This window comes from Bos javanicus, chromosome 22, assembly GCF_032452875.1.
Source record: "Bos javanicus breed banteng chromosome 22, ARS-OSU_banteng_1.0, whole genome shotgun sequence".
NCBI classification, from domain to species: domain Eukaryota; kingdom Metazoa; phylum Chordata; class Mammalia; order Artiodactyla; family Bovidae; genus Bos; species Bos javanicus.
Genome location: NC_083889.1, coordinates 39,076,038 through 39,100,668, shown reverse-complemented (window position 1 = coordinate 39,100,668; position 24,631 = coordinate 39,076,038). Strand labels below are relative to the sequence as shown.

The window sequence follows — 24,631 nt, the reverse complement described above, 5'->3', positions numbered from 1 at the left end:
AGCAAAGAGGAAGTCAGAGCAACTCTGTGTGATGTGCTCAAGGGTCATCCTGTTTTGCCAGAAAACCACTATTTCTGGTTAGATGTGTTTGTACTTTCAGAAGTTTACTTGAGGTATAATGTTCACAAATTCAAATCGGGTGTTTTATTTTCACAAGTTCAGAGAGTTAGGTTTTGGTACTCTCTCGGCTCCTTGGTCAGGTTCTGGGCACATCAGCCATCACTTTGGTCTTCCCCTATATTAACGCTTTCATATAGCAGAGAATAGCGTGGAAGTGTCATGGAACAAGTAGAATTAGTCCATGAAGGTGCTGGATGCACAATATAGGAAGAGCCTTTTCTCATGGAACCATGACAGCTTTCAAAGCAGACATGTCTGCCACCTCCAGTATTTATCTTTTTTAGCCAGTCTTTGACCTTTTTGATTGACTATGAAGAATGCAACTTGAGTATGTGTTCTTATTTGTCAGTCTGTGAGATAACAATATAATGCTACAAAGAGTTTGAATCCAGATGCCTTAAGAGAATATTTTCACATGGGGCCCCTGTTTAGATTCAACAGGCAGCCCCTGTTTAGATTCACTTTAGTCTGTGCGTTTCTCAGCACAAAAGCAGTTCAGAGTTCAAGAATGTGGAGGGCTTTCCAGAAGTGCATGAAGTAGTCTGAGGTCAGTAATGTCCATGCTAATCCACTCATTGGACTTCTTTTCGAACTAGCCTTTTATGATCATGATTATAAATAGAAATGTAAATCAGCTTTTGCCCATTCTCTTTCTAGCTAGAGGGGGGAAAAAAAAGTATGACCTCAGCTTTCTTCTGTTTGTTACCTTATAAATGCAAGCTCCTTCTGTTGGACAACCAGAGGCACATATCAGCACTCACCTTTTGTTCATAGGCAAAGGTTAAGTGGGTCTTGAATCTGATCACGGACTTCAGATGCCTGCGTTGAGATTACTCTGAGAAGCAAGCTCCAGTTCCCTCAGTTACTCAGGGTCTGCTGGGGTGGTGGGGAGTCCAGCTGAGTGGCATCTCCTAAAAGTTGATGTTTTGGACTTGATATAATAATCACCTTTTTATATCTGTATCAGTGGAGAGGGGATGGAACATAGGTAATCAAAGATCTTGGAAACTTGTTTTAAAATGTAGGATAAGGGAATTTCAGAGGGTTGCATCTTGAATCATTTTACATGAACTAATAAGGACCACTATTTGCATTTCTTGCATATCAGCACTCACAGATCAGAGCATGCGGTGGGAGTGTCCCCGTGATATGCAGAGGGGTCCCAATGCTGTAGCTTTGATGTTTTAGTTGTTCTTCTGCCAAAAGCTTCCCCAGGGCCCTCTGGAAGATGCCACGTTGCCTCTTTGTTTTGTTGTGTGCTTCAGAATGCTGCTAGTTTTTGAATCATACATTTTGTTTTTGCTTTTTTTTCTTTCTTACCCTCTATAGATGATCACAGTAGGGTGAAGTTAAGACCTTTACCAGGAAAAGACTCTAAGCACAGCGACTACATTAATGCAAACTATGTCGATGTAAGTCAGAAATGTTTTCCTAAACCTGTTTCTGATAAACGAAGCGTGCTGCTGAGACGGTTGAATGTGTTTTCGTACTGCACAGAGCTTTCATGACAAACACAGCCTATTCAGTATGGAAGGCGCTTGAATTATTAACCGGGCTGTGGTACTGCCTTCATCTCACTGTGCTGTGTCATCTTTGAAGGGTTACAACAAAGCGAAAGCCTACATCGCCACCCAGGGACCGTTAAAGTCCACGTTTGAAGATTTCTGGAGGATGATTTGGGAACAAAACACTGGAATCATTGTCATGATTACGAACCTTGTGGAAAAAGGAAGAGTAAGAACTTTTACTCATGTACCTTCACTCAAAAAATTACTTGTGGAGTGTCTGCTGTAGGGCAGAAACTTGATAAGGCCAGAAGATTAGAGAAATGAGAAGAGTCCACCATGCCAGGAAAGTGAGCACTTTCCAGAGGGGGTTAAACATGATGATCAAGGTGAACAGGGTATCTTTAGGTGTTAATCTGCCTTTCTCAAATAGATTAACAATACATTTATAAAAGTCTTTTTAAAAAAGATGAATAAGGTATTAATTAGGAGGATGCTGCAAAATGCATGGACATATTCTATAGTACAGATAACTTTTTAAAGAGCTAATGTTTGAGGTGAGATTTAAGCAATGAAAGAGAAGGCAGAAGAGTCACACAGATGTGAAAAGAGAAGGAAGGACATTCTAAGTACAGTGGGAAGAAAGACAAAAGTAGGGACGGTGGAAGAAACGCAGCATATAGTCGAGGAAATACTAGTAGTTCAAATCCAGGGGAGTAAAGACTGCTTAAACACCTCGACCGTCTGTAAGAGAATCTTTTTTAAAGACGATGAGTCATAGTTTAACGTTATCGGATTTTGAACTTACATTAGATATGAATTAATTAATGGAATGAATAGAATAAGGTCCCAGGCTCTAGTCCCTTACTCAGAATCACTACTGCCTCTCTTCGTGGAGTCAAAATTGGTGACCAGTTTTTAACACAAAGGCTCTCACAGTTACAAGAGACTTTCCCTTTTTCCCTGCTTCCTGTATTTAGCCACACATGGTATGGCATATCGGATCTTAGTTCCCCAGTGAGGGATCCGACCTGCACCCCCTGTATTGCAAGTGCAGAGTGCTAACCACTGGACCACCAGGGAAGTCCCACAAGGGACTTTTCTTTTACCTGTGAATGCAGGCCAACCTCCCAAATGATACTTAATCTTCCTTGGTAACCTACCCACATTTCGTATGGGTCAAATATACAGGACTTTTCCTAGACCCTCTTTAAAGTACATCGTGAGATGCAGAATGGTCACAAATACTAGGCCCAGTCCTCAAATGATCTAGCCCACACGTGTCCCAAGATTAACCTCTGCAGGGGTCGCAGCTGCCTGCAAGGACTGCAGCCCATTCATTCCTGACTTAGTCAGCCACATGGTGAGAGTACCTGTGTTTCAACAGTGCTATTTGAAACCGCAGTGGCATTGTGGTATTACCAACAGTGGCATTGTGGTATCGATTGTAGTTATAATTTACAACTGTTTTTATTTATCTTTTTTGCAGCGAAAATGTGATCAGTATTGGCCCACCGAGAACAGTGAGGAGTATGGAAACATTATTGTCACCCTGAAGAGCACAAAAGTACATGCCTGCTACACTGTTCGTCGTTTCTCAGTCAGAAATACAAAAGTGAAAAAGGTATTGAAGGGGTTGGGTGGGCTGCCAGGGCGTCTCTTTTTAAACTAGTATGAAAATCACTGTGCGACCAAGGCCAACTCTCATAACCAACTTGGTTTTTTTTTTTTAAAAAGTATTTTTGAAACGTTTTTTCACAACTCTCTTGATTGACATCAATGTATGGTGTGAAAGATATTGGCAAAGCACATAATAGAATTTAACTGGCCTGACTGAGTTCTTTAATCTCTTCATGAAGGAGGCTTCATTTGGAGTGGGGGAGGGACAAAAGGTCCTCTGAGGTTTTGGTAACCAGCAAATATGGCAGCATCTGTTTGGTAATTTAGCTTTTTAAATCTAATTGTCTGACAGCTTTAAAGCAGTGTTTCCCAAAGTGTGTCCCAAGGACACATTTGCAAAACTCAAATTCTGTGATTCAGTGTGGAAAATGAATGCTACATGAGCCTGAATTCCCCCTTAAAAATTTACAAGGAAAACAAGTACCCAGAGTGCCAGAGTAAGGAAACCGATGTAACTCTGTCGTGTTCCCTAATGTGATTTAACACTAAAGAACTCTTGCCATCCTGAGAATCACCCTTGTGGAAATGCCACTTTTAAATTTTCTCAGTTCCTCTTGTTGAAAATCCACTGTCCCATTGAGACTCATAGATCACTCTAGCAGTCCTAGGAACTCAGGACAGATGCTCATTAGGACAGCGTGGAGTGTTACTTACTCTGCGGAGGCTTAGGTAGGCAGCTGTTGGTAGCAATGGTTCATTTCTTTTTCTAGGCTTGGACATCTTTGGGAATGCGATAAAACTGTCTGCCTCTTGCCCCAGAAGAATTCACATTTACTCAGGTTTTTGTATACCATTTCAGTGGCTCTGAAGCCCATTCATGGTCCAGGGTTAACAGTCCTTTCCATGTGTATTTTTCTTCCCAAGAATGGCAGAAGTATTATACATAAAGATCAGTAGCACTGTCTTTATCTATGTTCTCTACACCAGAGCTGTTAGTTGGTTCAAGCTAACCAATAACCAGTTTATAGTCATGAAGTATAATGTCCATTAGGCATGGAAACACCTCAGGTATTTAAATGTGGCCCACTTACTCTTCTTTTAGAAATGCCTTAAATCAGAGGAGGATGTCAAATAGGAATGTCTGGTGTTTTGCACACTGACAGTAGGAACTGAAAATGGGGAAGAAAAAGGAAAAGGAGAGGTAACTGGGGAATTGATAATCAAGGACATCCAAGCCCTGTAGCACAGGGCCAAGCACCCTACAGTGTTCAATGTCGATGGATTCATGACCCTGAATCATCAAAAACATTTTTAAATTTTACAAGTATTGGTAATAATAATAATAATGATAAAGAACACATCACAGAAACTGATCTGTTTGAAGAAGATTGTCAACCAAAGTGGTTGAAATGTAAAAAGTTCAGCCACTTAAAGGAAAACAACTCTCAAAAATTCATTTTGAAAGGGACAGATAAATTGACTGTTGCCTTGGACTCTGGACGTTGAGAAGGATCTTCCCCACACTTCCTGGAGGTTGCAAGCATGTGCCTGCATCAGCCTGGACAGTGGAGAAGGAATGGGAGTCCTGGCACAGAGTCAGAGGAGCTGGGGCAGGAAGTCAGGAAATGGAAGTTGTTGTTTAGTTGCTAAGTTGTGTCAGACTCTGCGACCCCATGGACTGCAGCCCGCCAGGCTCCTCTATCCATGGGATTTCCCAGGCAAGAATACTGGAGCGGGTTGCCATTCCCTTCTCCAGGGGATCTTCCTGACCCAGAGATAGAACCTCGCGTCTCCTGGACTGGCAGGTGGATTCTTTACTGCTGAGCCATTAGGGAAGCACCTAGGAAATAGAAATCTTGTAGGCAAATTACTGAGCTCTTTGGATAGCAGATCCAGAAAAATGAAATATGAAACATTCATTCTTGGTGCAGAATGAAACCATATTCTCTTCTATGAGGTATCTGAGCCTTCTCATCCAGCTGGGTCATGTCCTCATTTGTGGCCTGAGAGGACCTCAGAGAGGATATCAGCAGTTAGGGCGAAATGAGAACAGAGGTTGGGATTCGTGCCATCCTTACATCATCTTTATCTAGAATGCCCACTGTTGGCTTAAAGACATGCTTTCTTGCCTTTCTCTTAGGGGCAGAAGGGAAATCCCAAGGGGCGGCAGAATGAACGTGTGGTGATCCAGTACCACTACACACAGTGGCCCGACATGGGGGTCCCGGAGTACGCCCTCCCAGTGCTGACCTTCGTGAGGAGGTCCTCGGCAGCCCGCACGCCGGAGATGGGGCCTGTGCTGGTGCACTGCAGGTGAGGACCGCCCGACTAGGGAGGCAGGGGCTGCGGGCCTGCCACTGCTCTGACACCAAACTAGAGTCTTCCGCCCCAGACTGGGACCACTGAGACTTGTGAGGGTTACAGGAGGTCACTATAGTCCTCTAACAGTAAGAAAGCAGCTGCTGCTTGTGAGGGTAAAACAGAATGAACTCTTAGAGGATGAGTCTCCAGTTTTTATAACACCATCTCATTATTGATAAAATCCAGCGTTATTTTATAAGGCAATTGTTGGTAGCTCCTAATATATAAAAAACTTAAACACAAGTTTAGAACTTCCCACACTAGAAACTTTGAGGCTTTTTTTTTTGGTTTTTAATTTTTATTGAAGTATAGTTGCTTTAGAGTGTGTGTTAGTTTTTGCTGTACAGCAAAGTGAATCAGCTATATGTATACATATATCCCCTGTTTTTTGGATTTCCTTTCCATTTAGGTCACCACAGAGCATTGAGGAGCTTTTGAGTTTTTGAATATGGCTTTTCTGTAGGGTTTCTCCAAAGAATAGTATTTATTTTCTGGGTGAAAGGCTTTGAGCTTATAGGTACTATAAGCTCAAATAAAATACCTTTGTAAAGCACATAAAAAGCCTGTTTTACCTTCTAAAGTACCTTAAACAACCTTAGTAAATAGTAACATTAATGCTCAGTTGTGTCCAACTCTACGACCCCATACCCTCCAGGCTCCTCTGCCCGTGGGGTTTCTCAAGCAAGAATACTAGAGTGGGTTGCCATTTCCTTCTCCAGGGGAATCTCCCCGACCCTGGGATCGAACCATGTCTCTTGTGTCTCCTGCATTGGCAGGTGGATTCTTTACGCTGAGCCACCTGGAAATCAACCTCAGCTGATTGTTTAAAAATGCTTTTAGTGTTTTTTTTTATTTATTGAAGGATAATTGCTTTGCAGAAATTTGTTTTCTGTCAAACCTCAACATGAGTCAGCCATAGGTATACATATATCCCCTCCCTTTTGAACCTCCCTCCCATCTCCCGCCCCATCCCGCCCCTCTAGGTTGATACAGAGCCCCTGTTTGAGTTTCCTGAGCCATCCTGGATTGCTTGGCTTGGGCGTTCAGACAGATGTTGCTGCCTCTGTGATGTGTGTTACATGGCTGCACAGCTTCCTTGGCACTTCTTTGGGGCGGCTCCCCTAATAAGCACCCACAGAGCAGCGGGAGTTGGAGCCTGTCTTCTGTTTAGAGTGCCACGGGAACTCTCCATCTTTGCTAATCCATTTACAGTCACTAAAACAGAAGAGAGAGTCTACCAGAGAGCTCGTGTCTCAGCAGAGTTGTGTCAGACGGGGAACCTGTTAGGGGCATGGGAGCAGAGATTCTGCCCAAAAGAAGTTTGTTGTTCAGTACAGCAGAACTCAGGTCTCCCTATTTTTCTGAAATAACAGTTAGGATGTGGGATTAAAGAGGTCGGCTTTTCCAGGTGGGCTCTTCGTAGCCCACCTCTGGATTATGGAAGGAAAGTATCCTTTTCAACAGGAACTTTCCAATACTGAGCCCACTGGGGAGTCTGGTGGGCAGAAAGCGGGTGTGTTGAAAGGACGATGGGCTCCCCCAGGATCGCTGGGGGAGCGGGAGAGCCAGATGATGCCTCCGCGGGAGTGCTTCTGTGTGGGCATGCGGCTGCCAGGAGGGATGCCTTGGGCTCCCTGGCATCATGGACTTAGATCCTTTTGCTCGAGCTACAAGGAGGGCCAAGAAAGCTCGTGTGTAGCTTATATATATTTTATTTAAGTATACATAGTCTCTATTTTCAGGCAAGGTATGAAGGTAGCCTTCCCTCCTCATCAAGACTCAAGAGGGAGGAAGGATCCTCTTGTCGTTTGTGGATGCTCTCCATTCATCGTAACCTGCACCGGGTCCCCCGAACAGCAGGGTTATTTCTCAGGGCCTTAGAGAGGCGGAGGATGGTTTCCGCGGTCCATGCCGGGGTCGAGCAGCAGGTGTGCTAGGTGAGGTCTGCCTTTCTTCCAGCGCCGGTGTGGGCCGGACAGGCACCTACATCGTCATTGACAGCATGCTGCAGCAGATAAAAGACAAAAGCACAGTCAACGTCCTGGGGTTCCTGAAGCATATCAGGACTCAGCGCAACTACCTCGTCCAGACTGAGGTGAGGAGAGACTGCGCGGCCCCGTGGGGTCTCCGTGCGCTGGAACGGAAGGGTGAAGGAGCGGCAGCAGACACGGCTGGGAGAGATCTACAGGGGTTTGGATTGGAAGGTGTCCTGACGAGGATATCTGGTTGTTCCCCACTTCTGTGTGGATGTGAAATGAAGCTGGGACACTGTACCCAGCGCTGTGTATTCGTTGCTCTGGGAGTTAAACATTGTCTGGCCTGAGGGGATGGTTCTAAAGCCCTCCGGTGAACACGCGTTTCCCCGTTGCATGTTCGGAGCGTGGTGTGGAGTACAGAACCGACATCAACGCAGTCCCTGCCCTCAGGCCGCTTCTGGCGGATTAGGAAGGGAGTACTGAGGGAATTCACAGAGAGCTCCCTGCCAGGCGAGGAGCTCCTTGAAGGCAGATTTCCTGCAGGAAACAGGTGGTGTCCCGTCACAGCTCACCTCGGTGACCGTCATGTCCTCTGCCTTGTAGGAGCAGTATATTTTCATCCACGATGCCTTGTTGGAAGCCATTCTTGGAAAGGAGACTGAAGTGTCTTCCAGTCAGCTGCACAGTTACGTTAATAGCATCCTCATACCAGGAGTAGGAGGCAAGACACGACTGGAAAAACAGTTCAAGGTACTGGTTTCAATACATTTCTTTGGGCAAAAAGCAAGAAGGTAAAGAAATGCCTCGAGTTTAGGGGTCATGTGTTTTTTGCATGAATGTTTAGACTGAGATGGATTACTTTGTGTACTCCTGAGATGTAGTACATGGGAAAATGAAGCTGCGACTTGTCTGTAGGTGTCTGAGTAGACAGTGCCCTGCTATATTTTCTTCTGTACAGTTTACAACTTTATTTGAACATAAACACATGCCCCTGGCCACAGTGACATAATATGTTGTTGTTCCAATCAAAAATTTTCTGACCTAATTTATCTTACCCTTATGAAGAACGGCTATTTGTTGACATTATCTTAAAAGCTGAGCTCTTTGAAAGACTATCCCAGTAGATGATTTAGAAACTAAAAAAGACTTACTAAACAAAACTAGAGAAAAGGTTAATTTTTCCTAAATGGGGTTTTTTTCTCTTTGATAGGGGCACAAGGTGTGAAGACAGTTAGGGTTATATGGAATTGAGTGAAATTAGGTGAAAAGAGAGACTATAAGAACTATTAAAGTAATTAAGGTCAGAGCAGTTTAGCTATCTCAAAAGTACTGAATGCCTCCTATTTAGCAGTCTCTCATTAGACTTTAAAAATCTGTCTTTTTTGCACATTGTTCTATTTCTTATTTTGTGTCAAGATAAAAAGAATGAGATGAATCACTGCAGTTTTCATTTTCACGGTAAAACTTTCCATAGACACTGAAACCTTCCTTTGAATCTCAGCTGAAGAAATGAGACTGTCAAGCAAATGATAACAAGTGATATGAAATGAAAAATAGATTAATTTCACCAGGTTCAGTCATAACAACTTTATATTTCTAGGTCTCCTTTTATAATGTCCCACCCACTCTAAAAATCATTCAGTTAATTAATAGTGAGGACATAGTGTCTTATTTTGAATGTTGAAAATGAATTCTTTAAAAATTAATATTTATTTTGTTAAAAAAATGATCTTTTATTAGGGCATAGCCAGTTAACAATGTGATAGTTTAAGGTGGACAGCAAAGTGACTCAGCCATATGTAGACATGTATCCATTCTCCCCCAAACTCCCCTCCCGTCCAGGCTGCCACATAGCACTGAGCAGAGTTCCTGTGCTCTACAGCACCTCCTTGTTGGTTATCCATTTTAAATATAGCAGTGTTGAGTACCAGTATTTTTAAAATTCTGCCGTTTGTTCCTGAAACATTTGTTTATACCTTGTTTTAAAAAATTCATCAAAGGAGACTGGGTTGTTTGTTCTTTTACAGGTGTAGAACTTACCTAGAAAGAAAACACAAGAAACAGAAACTCAGGCTGCCTCCAGGGCCCTGGACAGTGTAGCTGTAGAGCAGGAGACCGTTCCCAGACACTCTAGTAGAGAGTGTATGGGAAAATCCACAGTAATTCAATAAATCCAAAGAATTCATTCAGTAAATCCACAGTATTCAATACATACTGCTTACATAGAGCCTGCCGTCAAGAAACCTAAGGCCTAAAAGTAAGTAAAACAAGACGCAGTCCACCGAGACAGTTGTGAAAAGTGCCACCAGTGAGACACAAAGTGTTCTTAGGGTGCAGAAGCGTTCAAAAGCCATCAGTTATCTCATCATTGGCATTTTTGCCAGATCATCAAGCAGGTGCTATCAGTTATAGCTTTGTTTTTGTTCTGTTGTCTTTCCAAGCTTTATTGAGATAGAATTCTGAGTTTAGGGGACACAAGGTATGATTTGATGTTTATGTACATACAGAAAAATGTTTGCCACGGGAAGTTAACACATGCACAAATATAGTCCTTTGAATGAGGACGAAAATGTTGCCTTTCTTTCAGCTGGTCACACAGTGCAATGCAAAATATGTGGAATGCTTCAGTGCTCAGAAAGAGTGCAACAAAGAAAAGAACCGAAACTCTTCAGTCGTGCCATGTAAGATCTTAACATCAGTTCAACTTGACTGTGTTTTTCTTTTCTTGAGATTTTGTGTGTTAGGTAAAGAGGCAACCACCACCACGGGGGAAAGTTATACTTAGGACAAATAGGACAGATGGGAGGGGCAGCTGTCCGCACCAGGAAGTTGCTGTGTCTATGGGACAGGAAATCTAGCTTCAAGTTCACCTCGAGATTGAAGAGTTAGGCTATTTCTACCATGTCTTAGCATAAAACCCTAAAAAGAAAGGTAAAGTCATTGTCACTGTGGCGTGAATGCTCTCTGAAAATAGAGAGTCCTGGTTTAATCTGTCCAACTGGAACTACAATTATTAAATTATCCTGTCAACTGAGACCAAGACACTTGATAGGTGGTGACCATCATGTAAGTAACTTGGGACTCAGCAGAGGATATTGTGTGTATGCTGTAGAAACAGACATAGGGAATCGGTGGAGAGATTCTCTTGATTGAAAAAGGCCAAGATTTTCTAAGTGCTTCCTGAACAGAAAGATAGAGAGGTCAGGGCATGAGGAAGAGCAGAGTGCAGTATGTTGGTCTAATTGTAGGAACATCAGACCAGGGTCAACAGTGACCTCAACTCCTCTTTTGTCTCTAGCTTCTTCGTGACCTGCTGAGACAGTGTCTCCCACAGTTGTATGTTATTTCCATAATGCCTGCGTCTCTCTGGGCACATGCAGATAGACGTGTAAAGTGCCCTTTTACATTCAGTCTTAGCTGATAATGCTTTAGCTTGGTTAACAACATAGGTAAATCTTAAAAAGAAACAGGAGCCCAGGGACTCGATGGCTCATCAGGTAACTCTGAGAAGGTACTGTTGATGGTGTGTGGGTAACCAAGGCAAATGTGTTTGGTTTTTTTTGTCATAGCTGAACGTGCTCGAGTGGGTCTTGCACCGTTGCCTGGAATGAAAGGAACGGACTACATTAATGCTTCTTATATCATGGTGAGAGTCAACAGTTAGTTATAAGTGAAGCCGATTACACTGAATGGTGCTAAAGAGCAGACACCACCTATGCGGCTTTGATTATTCAAATACTTTATTGATGTGTAATATCAAAATTTGAGGGATTTCTGTATCTGGAAACCTTTAACAAAGAATACCTAATCCATGAGGACACAAAAATGCTTAAGAAACAAGCTTGTTAAGGAAGTGATCTTCTTATTGATTTCACCCATCTAGTCTTGGAATACATGTTGAAATTACTGTTAAGTAAAAACAGCAGGGGGAATGAGAAGTGAATAGGACATGGAGAGAAAACTGTCTCTACGTGTTAGCAGAAGTACATCTAAAAATTAGCCAAGTGCACTGAGAGCCTCTTTGGATTGTTTCAGTGAGGTTAGCACCATGCTGGTCTTATTTCATGAATGTGTTTAACTACCGTGGAGTTAGAATAAGACGCTCATAATCGCTGGTTTTTCATCTTCCTAACTAAAGGGCTATTACAGGAGCAATGAGTTTATTATAACCCAGCACCCTCTGCCACACACCACCAAGGACTTCTGGAGGATGATTTGGGATCACAACGCGCAGATCATCGTCATGCTGCCGGACAACCAGAGCTTGGTGAGTGAGGCGTGCCTATTCTGCATTCCTGGGCCCGTGAGGCCACGCGCATTCATGACCTTGCGATAGGGCTGTAGTGTCTGCACGCGCTGGGGAGGGAATGCAGACTGCTCATTTCATAGGTCTGCTCCAATCCTTGATTTCTGATTCCTGGTGGTAGAACCCCTCAACTCTACTGTACACAGTAGGTGACAGAAGGTTTTGGAAAAAAGTTCTGTCTCCAACCTCACTAGTGTATGAACTGACCCTGATCTCTTAGTTGCTACCTGTCACTGTTGAAAAACAAATTAGTAGTAACAGTAGTCAACATGTATTGATTATATGAGCTTGTTTTCACATGTATTAGCTCATTAAATCATTTCTACAACTTGCTGACATAGGTACTCTCTTCACCTCCTTTAGGAGCTCAGAAAACTGAGGGAACTAGTTTGCCAAGGGGCATATACAAATAATTACAGCCATGATTTGAGTCACTTGCCTTATTTTGTTATTGTATATGTCCAACCCCACATCATAGAAATGTTTCCCAGCCAAAAAAAAAAAAAAAATCAGTATCAAAAGTACTAATAATGTATCATCATTTACCCCCCCATTCCATAGGCAAGCCAGATCTGTTACGGGGAAGGAAGGAGAAAAGGAGAGACTTTTTTGTTGGAAATTAACAGTGCTTTTTAAAGACCTCGACTAAGCTACTAATTCTTTCTCCTCCCTTTAGTCCTTCCCTATTGAGGTCTCCAGACTTCCCGGTGGATCAGAGGTAAAGAATCCACCTGCCAGTGCAGGAGACCTGGGTTGGGAAGCTCCCCTGGAGAAGGAAATGGCAACCCACTCCAGTGTTCTTGCCTGGGAAATCCCATGCACAGAAGAGCCTGGCGGGCTACAGTCCAGGGGGTCACACAGAGTCAGACACGACTTAGCAACTAAACAACAATTGAGGTCTCTAAGACCCTAGAGGAGAAGGGTGGGCACGTTTATGAAAACAAGTTTGAGTGTTACTGCTGCACTCCCATTGCCTGAAGTTTTCAATCAGTTGGGTCTTCAGAAGTTACTATGAGGACATGGAAGCACACAGTAAAAACAAAAACAAAAACGATCTGCTTCCTTGAGTGTCAAGAGTAGTGAGTTTTTTAATCAGCAAAGAACAGCATGTGACTGAACCCCTAGTCTTGATGACATGCGTTTGACTGTGTGCCCAGTCAGTAGGAACTTCACTTTGTCGCTTTCTGCTCCAGCTTCAGAATACCAAGACTGCTTCTGTGTGATAGAATGGCAACAGAGTTGAGAATCTTAAGCTAAAAACTGGAGTGTAAATTTTCAAATTAGCTGGCAATAGGGGTCTATTCTGTTTGGCATATGGAAATTGGAGGCATTTAGGGTTGTTAAAACGTGCATTTGTTGGATGAGTCAGTGTTTTGTTATCCTCACTGAACAGAGGACAGCCACTGAAAGCGGTTCTGCCCACAAGCTCATTTGCATGGGCAGGCGAGTGGGAGCCTGGATCCAGTGAGTCTGCTGTGCCGACAGCGAGGCTTCAGGCCCAGGCCTGTCGCTTCCGGGTCTCTCTCCGGCCCACGGAGGCGATGCTGGAATCCTGCATGTCCGTGCTCATAGCTCAGAGGTGGAAAGTCAGATGTAGTGTTTTCTAAGGGCTTTCCTCCTGGCTGAGTCGATAAAGAATCTGCCTGCAATGCAAAAGACCTGGGTTCAATCCCTGGGTCAGGAAGATCCAAATGGCAACCCACTCCAGTATTCTTGCCTGGAGAATGCCATGGACAGAGGAGCCTGGTGGGCTACAGCCCATGGGTCTCAAGGAGCCGGACACGATAATGTCTCTGCATTTTTTGTTTGCTTTGTCATTTATCACTACTGTAACTTTACAAGACCATGATTCTGTGGATGGCCCAGAAGTCACTGTGGCCAAGGCATCTGTGCCTTATCCATAAGCAAAATACCCATGAGACCAGAGGTCCTACTGAAGTCAGGAGCATTGTTTCTTTGTAATAGTCTGTCAAGTTGAGCCTTTATTCCCTAGTTTACTGTTTTGTGTTCAAAACTATTTTTCTGCCTTTCTTCCACCATTTTGTTAGTTGCTCGGTTGTGGGATTTGTGACCCCGTGGACTGCAGCCCACCAGGCTACTCTGTCCATGGGGTTCTCCAGGCAAGAAGACCCAAATGGGTTGCCATTACTAACTCCTTTTGGCAGTTGTAAGGCCAATTAGAGAATTTCTAATTCATATTATCATAATAGTTATTTGGGGTATATAGTTTTATTATTCCTACTTTTCCGATACGGAAATTAAGGCTTAGTCAGATTATTCAGGGTCATATCCAGTCCTATGCTTAATCTGTGTATTTGGTCAAATTTAGAGGCCTTGTTCATCATTATGTCATTGTTGTTTTAGTTGCTTAGTGGTGTCTGACTTTGTAACCCTATGGACTGTAGCCCACCAGGCTCCTCTGTGCATGGGATTTCCCAGGCAAGAACACTGGAGTGGGTTGCCATTCCCTCCTCCGGGGGATCTTCCTGACTCAGGGATCAAACCCACGTCTCCTGCATTGCAAGTGTCTTCTTTACTGCTGATCCACCAGAATATCTGTTAAAAGGGTCCTAATTCCATATCCTAGGGCACAGTGTATTAAAATCCAAGACAGTTACAGACTTCTTTTGTATAGACTAAACCCGATTGCTAATCTGTTTCCCCTTATGCTGAGCTTTAAAAATAAAAATGTACTTGGCAATAAGCTATATTGAAACTTGAAAGGGTGATAAGTCTTATTGGACTGTTGGCTCATTTCTAATGCAACAATGTAAGATTAAACAAAACCTTGCTTTGAACATTATTCAGAATTATTTCTGACTTCACTAGTATAGTGTCTAGGCTTTTTCAGGAAAATGCCCATAGAAATCTATATATTACAAGCAAACTGTAATTTGCCATTTGAACTGATGAGAAAAAGGAGACAAGGCTCACCATGATGATTGTATTTCTCAGTCTCCAACCTAGGCAACGGTTATCTTTGTTCATAGTTTTCAGGGAAAGAATTCAAGTATCAAGCCTGAATATTGTATTAGTTTCAGATGTAAAGCTAAGTGATTCAGTTATTTTTTCTGATTCTTTTCCATTACAGGTTATTATAAGATATTTGAATATTGCTCCCTGAGCTGTAAATTGTTATTGCTTATCTATTTTATGTACTGTAGTTTCTGTTACTGAATATTTATCTTTAATCTTAAAATAGACAAACATTTAAAGCTTGCCTGATTCAAGACTGAAAGACTTGAAGTCTTAACATTGACAGCTTAACTGCCCTTTTACAAAGCACCTTATACTTAACAGCTAGCATGCTTATTTATGGACCTGTCTGAGCCTTGGTGTTTTCATCTACAAAGACGGAAGATAAAAACCTCCTTCCCTCACGAGTGTATTAAGAAAAGTACATAAGATAATGTTTACAAAAAGTCTTTTGGAAAATGCTAGTCAACTGTAGAACTCTTAATAACATAATCCATAGAACAACAATTAGCATATCTTAATTGCATTAAGCCACTGTGAAATAATAAAATTGATAGGAGATCATATCTCCTTTTTTATTCTCACACTTACATTACCCAGCATTTCTCAGCTAGGGGTTAGACATCCCCTACAGAAGGAGCCTTTTTGGTTGTTAGAGTAACATAGATGAGAGATGCCAAAAAATAGTGATTGTGTTTTACAATAAAATATAATAACCACTGACCTCAGCATGATGCAATATGAGTATATCAATAATTCTATGAACCAAACTTAAAAGATGATCTGGGAATTATGGGAAATTGCAAACATAAGAAATTGGTAAGAAAATTGAAGAACAAATGGTTGACAGCCCTGCAGAAAAAAATTTTTTTTTCCTTTGGTGCCTGTAGGCCGAAGATGAGTTTGTGTACTGGCCCAGTCGAGAAGAATCCATGAACTGTGAGGCCTTTACCGTCACCCTTATCAGCAAAGACAGACTGTGCCTCTCTAATGAAGAGCAAATTATCATCCATGACTTCATCCTTGAAGCTACACAGGTAACCCTAACCTCAGGCCCTTGGTAACAGCTGTATCTGGGTCGTGGGTGATTCCAAGTCACAATGAAGTAATCTGCCACCCTGAGGACAGGCCCCGGCGGGCGTCTTATGACCTAATTTTAAATGTGCACACTTCCTTTTTTGCTTCCTTCAAGTATTTGCTTTTTCCAGGTGGAAGGATGAAATGTAGCCGTTCCTCTGATTAAGCATGCATACAAATAGGCTTGTTGACCTGATTGTAAGAACAATATACTAGAGCTCTGTAGTTACTTTGCCATCAGAAATGTAAGCCTTACAATAGAATATGTTGCAGAGGTGATAATATTAAGACTATACATTAAAAAAAATACACAACATTTTGATGAGTAATTAACTATCCTCCTATGGAGTGGTTAAGAGGGGAGTTATCTTATTTAGTAAATTAAATACTGATGTCCTTTCCCCTTCCTTGTTTTTATTTTTATAGATAAGATAGAATAGGATATAAAGTCTCTTATAGTTTGTTGTCCCTTAAAATGTTTGCCTGAACAGGATTCTGTTTCACTATGATAACCTCATTTGTTGCTTCCCTGGTGGCCTAGCAGTAAAGAATCTGCCTGCAGTTCAGGAGACACAGGTTCAATCACTGGGACAGGAAGCTCCCCTGGAGAAGGAAATGGCAACCCACTCCAGTATTCTTGCCTGGAGAATCCCATGGACAGAGGAGCCTGGACAGAGGTTCATGGCGTCAGATAGGATTCGGATACAAGTGTAGCGACTACACTACCACACCACCAAGCTCGTTTGCTACCTGTCAGGCGGACCTCCCCAGTACTTTCCTCCTCAGAGCGGTTTGGGTCTCCTGGCAATCATGACATTTTTCAGTTGTCTATACTATGTACTTCCCCAGGAGCAAGTTCTAGTTGTTAAGACTATAGACAGGATGAAGTGAAGAATGACCTGTGACTCATGTCATGCTGCTTGCAGGATGACTATGTCCTCGAAGTTCGACATTTCCAGTGTCCCAAATGGCCCAACCCGGATGCCCCCATCAGCAGTACTTTTGAGCTTATCAACGTCATCAAGGAAGAGGCCTTGACAAGGGATGGCCCCACCATCGTCCATGATGAGTATGTACCGTTTTTTTCATCTTCCTGTTGCACTGTGATAGGAGGAGGGAGGAAAGAGAGACTTCACAAGCCCTCTCTCTGCGTGTGACAATTCCAGGATATTTCTAATGTGCATATGTTGTGGTTTCTACCGGGAACGTGCGGTTTCTAGTGTGTACCTGTGTAAAATGTGCATTTTAGTTTGTCAAAGGCTTCAGGTTCTCCTGGAGTATAGGTTCATCTTTCTAGATAGTACTGTGTATTAGCCTACCACAATATATCTGCATGCTTTCCTAGGTTTTCTGTTTCAGTAATACAAACTAGACAATAATTTACATGTTTACATTTATATTAATTTACATGTCATAGTTTATACTGTCTTTAAATCCTTACACTGATTTTCAACAAACACTAGGTAGAAAACCTTTTAAAATATGTTTAGTTGATTAGTAATCAAAAAGTTAACTCTTAATAATACTTATAGTTTACCATGTGTTTTGAAGGTTACCGTCTCTGGAGGTTTAAAGGTAAAGCATGATTTGCTTCTAGCTCAAAGCTGCTAAGTGTCTGAATGGAGTTCAGACCCAGCGTACTCTCACTTTAATGAGGGGACAGGGTCCTAGATATACCTAATGGTGTATGACTATCTGGAGTCAGACTTCATAGATGGGACTTGACCTGCCAGATGGTGGCAGATGGTTTCAAATCTCACAAGCCTCTGCCCCAAGTTCCAAGGTAGGTAGCTTCCTTAGCCAGCAAGTTGTTAGGCATTTACTATTAAATTACCACCCCCTCTGCTAGTGTAGATATTGATACATTTCACAGTAAAGCTTATAAAATAAGCCTTTGCCTTGAACTGTTGCTGTCATAGGAAATGAACAGAGACTGCTGGCTGAGGTCAGTACTTCACCAGTTTGAAGCAAGCCACATGATTGGCTCCTTCCAAGGAGTCTGATGGTCTTTTTAAAATAGTGACTATTTCAAAATGTTAGCCTGCCTCTTAATTAGATTAAGAAGAATTAGAGGCTACAGTCTATGGTGTCCCAAGAGTTGGACAAAAGTTAGCAACTAAACCACCAGCAGTAGTGTTTAAATGACACAGCCTCAAAATAACTAGGTACTTGCTCCTAGTCTGTAGGATATGCAGTGATAGCAGAAAGTGAGAACTGCTTCCAGAGTACCCCCCCCCCCGCAACTAATCTGGGTTAGCTTTTCAGGTACCTTCTGGATTTTACCAGCTTTTAGCAATTCAGACCAAATGCTAATGCTGCTGCCCAGTTTTGTGATGGATTTTGTGGTACTAATAGTATTCCAAGGATCTGCCCTTAAGTCAGGAATGCAGCTGATCTTATATTAGAGAACGGAGAAAGGGGGGGAAAAAGTACAATTTTAACAGAACTGTTTGAGTCGTTCATCTACATACAGCTTTGGGGTGGATTGTCTTAGGCAGTGATTTGCATTTGACACTACATGCTGCATATGTTAGCTCTGGACTTAATCAGATATAGCTTGTTCTTAGGTCTAAATAAGAAAAGAGCAAGTTAATCCTACACTCGTGCATCTTCACATGTTACATAGGCGAGCTGGATGAAAAGCCCCCGAAGATCAAGTGTTCATTCATTTATCCACCATTTTTAAGAGAGAAGTGAGTCCATTAAAATTATTTTTCTACATTACTTGAGCAAATTTGAAGCTTTTAAGTAGTTGCTCTAGTACAGCACTCTGAATGCCAGTTAACTTTCAGTTTCCATCTTACCTTTTGCACCTCTAAATATCCCTTCCTGCTAGCCTACAGACACCTCAAGTCTAGTATCTGTAGGTCCGAACTCAGCCTCCCATCCTGCTCCCATCCACTTAGTTGTACAAACCAGAAAAACATCAAAGTCCTTCTTGTGCCCCCTCACCTCCACGTATCGTTGGCCCCCAGGGCTTGCAGATGCTCCGCACGCTTTCAGTACATTTTCCAAATCCTTCTGCAATCTGGTTGAAGTCTACTGCCCTCTGGCTACCATCCCAGTCCTCCTGTTCTCTCATTCCACCCACACCTCAAAAGGCACTCTCTTTGAAATTGTCTCTGATTCATCCCAGAGGTGATCATTCACAGACAGCACATCTTTACCAGTGCCATTCCTGTTTATCATATCCGCTTGTCACTGCTTATATCCATGACTGTCAGCCCCACGCTGCAGAGACCAGCAGTGTGAACTCATTTGTCCCATTCTCCGTAGAGTGAAGCCCCATGCCTGACAAACAGTGGGTAGTAGATAATACTGGTATGAGTTGGTACCGTGTTTCAAGTTAGGATGACCTACCCGTTATTCAGGGTATGTGCTTATATATGAACTTTCCCCAGAGAGCCTTGTTTTTGTTCTGTTTCTGTTATTTTACCTGCTTACATTCATCTGTGGACTATAATGCCAATTTACAAAGTTTTTTAAGCTCTGTCAAAAAATAGATGGGTGCTTCCACTGACAGAGAGTTAAACTTCTAGCACACAAACTCTGTGCTGTCTGCCTGGTCCTTACAGCTGTGTGCCAGGCGAATGGAGTTTCTAGATAAAACGATCTCTAAGGGTAAAACTTCATCAACGAAAAGTACACTCATTCAGTTTGAGCACAGGCATAGGTTAAAGGCAAACTGCTTTGTTCTCAGCTTGCTATGTTCGTCTGCTCAAGACAGTCCTATCCAGAGGCTGATCTGTATCATTACTGTCAAATGGTAAACACAGAGCCTATTTTCCTAAGAAGAGCATGGAACACAGTCATGGTTCTAATACCGTTTTATGAGACAGTAGTAGATTAGACTTTCACTTACAGAACGAAAAGGCTAGTTTCTTGTATGAATGCTGCCACCCTGTTGGATGCTAGAGTGGGCTGATTTCATTCAGCAGTTCTTAGAGTGGGATCTGAGGGTCCCCGATTGGGAAGGGCAGCAGGGTGGTCTCCTAAGACCCTTCCAGGTATTCCAAGTGGACACAACAGTTTTCAGAATAATACAAGGATACCGGTTGCCTTGTTCACTCTTACTCTGTCCTGAGTGTACAGTGGAGTTTTTCAGAGCCACCTGACCCAGATGACATCCCCACTCTGACAGCGAAGGGAGTGTGTGCTTGCATGGTTGTGTGTTTCAGTGTTTTCTCAGCTCTAATGTCTGATAAAGACTGATAGCTAATGGCCAAATAAGCAAAAGCTCTTTTAGGGGGTTTTCAATAATTGTTAATTGTGACCTGAGATGTATAGCAAATGCTGAAATACATGGACTGCTTTCTGTACCAGCTGCTGTAAAGACACCCCCTCAATTAGAACTAATTGAATCCTTCTTTTAATCCTCAAAACCACCCCATGAGGGGAGTAATTTTAGGATCTGCTCTTCCTGTGTGAGGAAATGAGGGCTGCAAAGGGAGGTCCTAGGGCCTGTGTGCACATGTATCTGGTTAGCAAGGCAGAGCCAGCACCAGCTACTAAGGTGTAAGGTCCTGGGTAAAGGGAAAACATAGGACCCCTTGCTCAAAAATTATTACCAGTAAAGCATTTCCAGTTAAAGAAACAATCCTATTTACCATCACATCAAAAAGAATAAAATACCTAGGAATAAACCTACCCAAGGAGGCAAAAGGTCTGCACTCTGAAAACTGTTAAGAGACTGATGAAAGAACTTGAAGACTACACCAACCGATGGAGAGAGAGAATATTGATTCTTCCAATCCAAGAACATGTTAAAATATACTACCCAGGTTAATCTACAGATTTGGTGAATCCCTATCAAATTACTAATGGCATTTTCATAGAACTAGAACAAGAGATTTTTTAATTTGTATGGAAACACAGAAGGTTCCAGATAACCAAAGCAAGCCTGAGAAAGAAAAAAGAACCGGAGGAATCAGGCTTCCTGACTTCAGACTATACTACAAGCTACAGAAATACAGACCAGTGGAACAGGTTACAAAGTGCAGAAATAAACCCCTGCACTTACAGTCAATTAACACACAAAGGAGGCAAGAATATACAATGGAGAAAAAACAGTCTTTTCATTAAGTGGTGCTGGGAAAACTGGACACCTACATTTAAATGAAATCTGAATGTTCTCTAACACCATGCACATAGACATCACCAGATGGTCAGTACCAAAATCAGATTAATTATATTATTTGCAGCTGAAGATGGAGAAGCAGTATACAGTCAGCAAAAACAAGATGGGGAGCTGACTGAGGCTCAGATCATGAACTTCTGATTGCAAAATACAGACTCAAATTGAAGAACGTAGGGAAAACCACTAGGCCGTTCAGGTCTGACCTAAATCAAATCTCTTATGATTATACAGTGAAAAAGTGAAAGTTGCTCAGTCATGTCGAACTCTACGACTCCATGGACTCTACAGTCCATGGAATTCTCCAGGCCAGAATACTGGACTGGGTTCGGTTCAGTTCAGTTGCTCAGTCGTGTCCGACTCTTCTCGACCCCATGAATCGCAGCACTCCAGGCCTCCCTGTCCATCACCAACTCCCGGAGTTCACTCAGACTCATGTCCATTGAGTCCGTGATGCCATCCAGCCATCTCATCCTCTGTCGTCCCCTTCTCCTCCTGCCCCCAATCTCTCCCAGCATAGAGTCCTTTCCAATGAGTCAACTCTTCGCATGAGGTGGCCAAAGTACTGGAGTTTCAACTTCAGCATCATTCCCTCCAAAGAAATCCCAGGGCTGATTTCCTTCAGAATGGACTGGTTGGATCTCCTTGCAGTCCAAGGGACTCTCAAGAGTCTTCTCCAACACCACAGTTCAAAAGCATCAATTCTTCAGCGCTCAGCCTTCTTCACAGTCCAACTCTCACATCCATACATGACTACTGGAAAAACCATAGCCTTGACTAGATGGACCTTTTTTGGCAAAGTAATGTCTCTGCTTTTGAATATGCTATCTAGATTGGACATAACTTTCCTTCCAAGGAGTAAGCATCTTTTAATTTCATGGCTGCAGTCACCATCTGCAGTGATTTTGGAGCCCAAAAAAGTAAAGTCTGACACTGTTTCCACTGTTTCCCCATCTATTTCCCATTCCCAACCAGGGATCAAACTCAGGTCTCCTACATTGCACGTGGATTCTTTACAGGTGAACTACCAAGGAAACCCAATGATTATACAGCAGAAATGACAAATAGATTCAAGGGATTAGATCTGATAGTGTGCCTGAAGACCCATGGACAGAGGTTCATAACATTGTACAGGAGGTGGTCATCAAAACCATCCCCAAGAAAAAGAAATGCATAAAGGCAAAATGGTTGTCTGAGGAGGCCTTACCAATAGCTGAGAAAAGAGAAGCTAAAGGCCAAGGAGAAAAGGAAAGATATACCCATCTGAATGCAGAGTTCCAAAGAACAGCAAGGAGAGATAAGAAAGCCTTGCTCAGCGATCAGTGCAAAGAAATAGAGGAAAACAATAGAATGGAAAAGACTAGACATCACTTCAAGAAAATTAGAGATACCAAGGGAACATTTCATGCAAAGATGAATGGCACAATGGTATGGACCTAACAGAAGCAGAAGAGATTAAGAAGAGGTGGAAAGAATACACAGAAGAACCATACAAAAAAGATCTTCATGACCTAGATAACCAAGATGGTGTGGTTATCTCACTCACCTAGAGCCAGACATCCTGGAGTCTGAAGTCAGGTGGGCCTTAGGAAGCATCACTACTAACAAAGCCAGGCTGGATGAAGCACAAGCTGGAATTAAGATTGCCAGGAGAACTATCAATAACCTCAGATATGCAGATGACACCACCCTTATATGGCAGAAATTGAAGAACTAAAGAGCCTCTTGATGAAAGTGAAAGAGGAGAGTGAAAAAGAGCTAGCTTAAAACTCAACATTCAAAAACCTAAGGTCATGGCATCTGGTCCCATCACTTCATGGCAAATGGGGAAACAATGGAAACAGTGACAGACTTCATTTGAGGCGGCGGGGGCGGGGGGGGGGGGCGGCATCCAGAATCACTGCAGATGGTGACTGCAGCCATGAAATTAAAAGATGCTTGCTCCTTGGAAGAAAAGCTGTGACAAACCCACATAGCACATTAAAAAGCAGAAACATTACTTTGCTGACAATGGTCTAGTCAAAACTGTGGTTTTTCCAGTAGTCATGTATGAATGTGAGAGCTGGACCATAAAGAAGGCTGAGCACCAAAGTATTGATGCTTTTGACCTCTGGTGTTGGAGAAGACTCTTGAGAGTCCCTTGGACTGCAAGGAGATCCAACCAGTCCATCCTAAAGGTAATCAACCCTGAATATTCTTTGGAAGGACTGATGCTGAAGCTCCCATACTTTGGCCACCTGATGTGAAGAGCCAGCTCATTGGAAAAGACTCTGATGCTGAGAAAGATTGAGGGCAGGAGAAGGGGATGACAGAGGACGAGATGGCTGGATGGACATGAGTCTGAACAAACTCTGGGAGATGGTGATGGACAGGGAAGCCTGGCTGCTCCAGTCCATGGGGTCACAAAGAGTCCGACATGACTGAGCAGCTGAACAATAACAACCAACACCATACACAAAAATAACTAAACGAATTAAAAACCTAAAGGCAAGACCAGACTCTATAAAGTTCTTAGAAGAAAACATAGAACAACACTCTTTGACATAAGTTATAGCAGTATCTGTTTTGATCCATCTCCTGTATAATGGAAATAAGAAACACATGAGACCTAATTAAACTCAAAAGCTTTTGCACAAATAAAGGAAACCACAGACAACAAAAAGACAGCCCCCAGAATGGGAGAAGATACTTGCCAACTCTGTAACCAACTAGGGATTAGTCTCCAAAATATACAAACAGCTCATGCAGCTCAATATCCTAAAATAAACAACCCCAACAAAAAGTGGGCAGAAGACCTAAATAGACATTTCCCAAAGGAGACATACAGATGACTACCAGGCACGTGAAAAGATGCTCAGCACGGCTCATTATTAGAGAAATGCAAATCAAAGTTACAGTTATGTAAATCTCACACCAGTCAGAATAACTTGCCTTTATTTTCTCATCTACTTCCAAAAGTCTTATTATTCTAAGATTAATGTACATTCAGGCTTTAACTCTGTTTTCCTTCCTGCCATAATGATTTTGAAAGGAAGCTTCACTTCCTTCATAGTGACAGGGTTTTTACCCCTGCATTGCCATCTTGGTTATGATTTTTAAAACATTGTAAAAGCAAAACAACAATAATTGTTATTATACAAAGTAGTTGCTTTCAACAATAATTATATGAAGTTGTAAACAGTGTAATTAAATGGCAAAAGGCCATAGGTATTATACACCCTGATGATACAAGGAACCCCAATGTCTCTTCAAATGAATATAGACAGAGCCACTTGAAAACATTCCTGTACATTGGGAATTTGCTTTCATTTCTTTGAGGCATTGACAGAGGAAGATGAGATTACATTGTAACAGCTAAGAGTTAGAGCACAGTTGCCCTCAAGGGGGCCCTTTAAGAAAGTGGCAAACTACCAAACCAGGGAATTTATATACTATTCTTGTATTAGCTAAGTTATAAATTACCTGTGTCATTTTTCCACCAAGTCTCTGTAATGTGAAGTGCAAATGCAGGAGACTTGACAAACATCCTTTAATCCTCCTGAATTCCCAAACTTCT

General features: G+C 42.4%; 1 protein-coding gene across 3 annotated transcripts in view; it reads left to right on the top strand.

The window, feature by feature from the left end:
• Positions 1-24,631, top strand: part of PTPRG (protein tyrosine phosphatase receptor type G) — a 777,275-nt gene that overhangs the window by 741,637 nt on the left and 11,007 nt on the right. For all 3 annotated transcript variants that reach the window (XM_061396518.1, XM_061396519.1, XM_061396517.1), the window contains 11 exons: positions 1,450-1,532; positions 1,720-1,854; positions 3,115-3,249; positions 5,386-5,558; positions 7,566-7,701; positions 8,186-8,332; positions 10,170-10,263; positions 11,152-11,228; positions 11,721-11,849; positions 15,755-15,901; positions 16,868-17,010. In XM_061396518.1, coding sequence (XP_061252502.1) covers positions 1,450-1,532; positions 1,720-1,854; positions 3,115-3,249; positions 5,386-5,558; positions 7,566-7,701; positions 8,186-8,332; positions 10,170-10,263; positions 11,152-11,228; positions 11,721-11,849; positions 15,755-15,901; positions 16,868-17,010 — 1,399 coding nt within the window. The remainder of the gene's footprint in view (positions 1-1,449; positions 1,533-1,719; positions 1,855-3,114; positions 3,250-5,385; positions 5,559-7,565; positions 7,702-8,185; positions 8,333-10,169; positions 10,264-11,151; positions 11,229-11,720; positions 11,850-15,754; positions 15,902-16,867; positions 17,011-24,631) is intronic.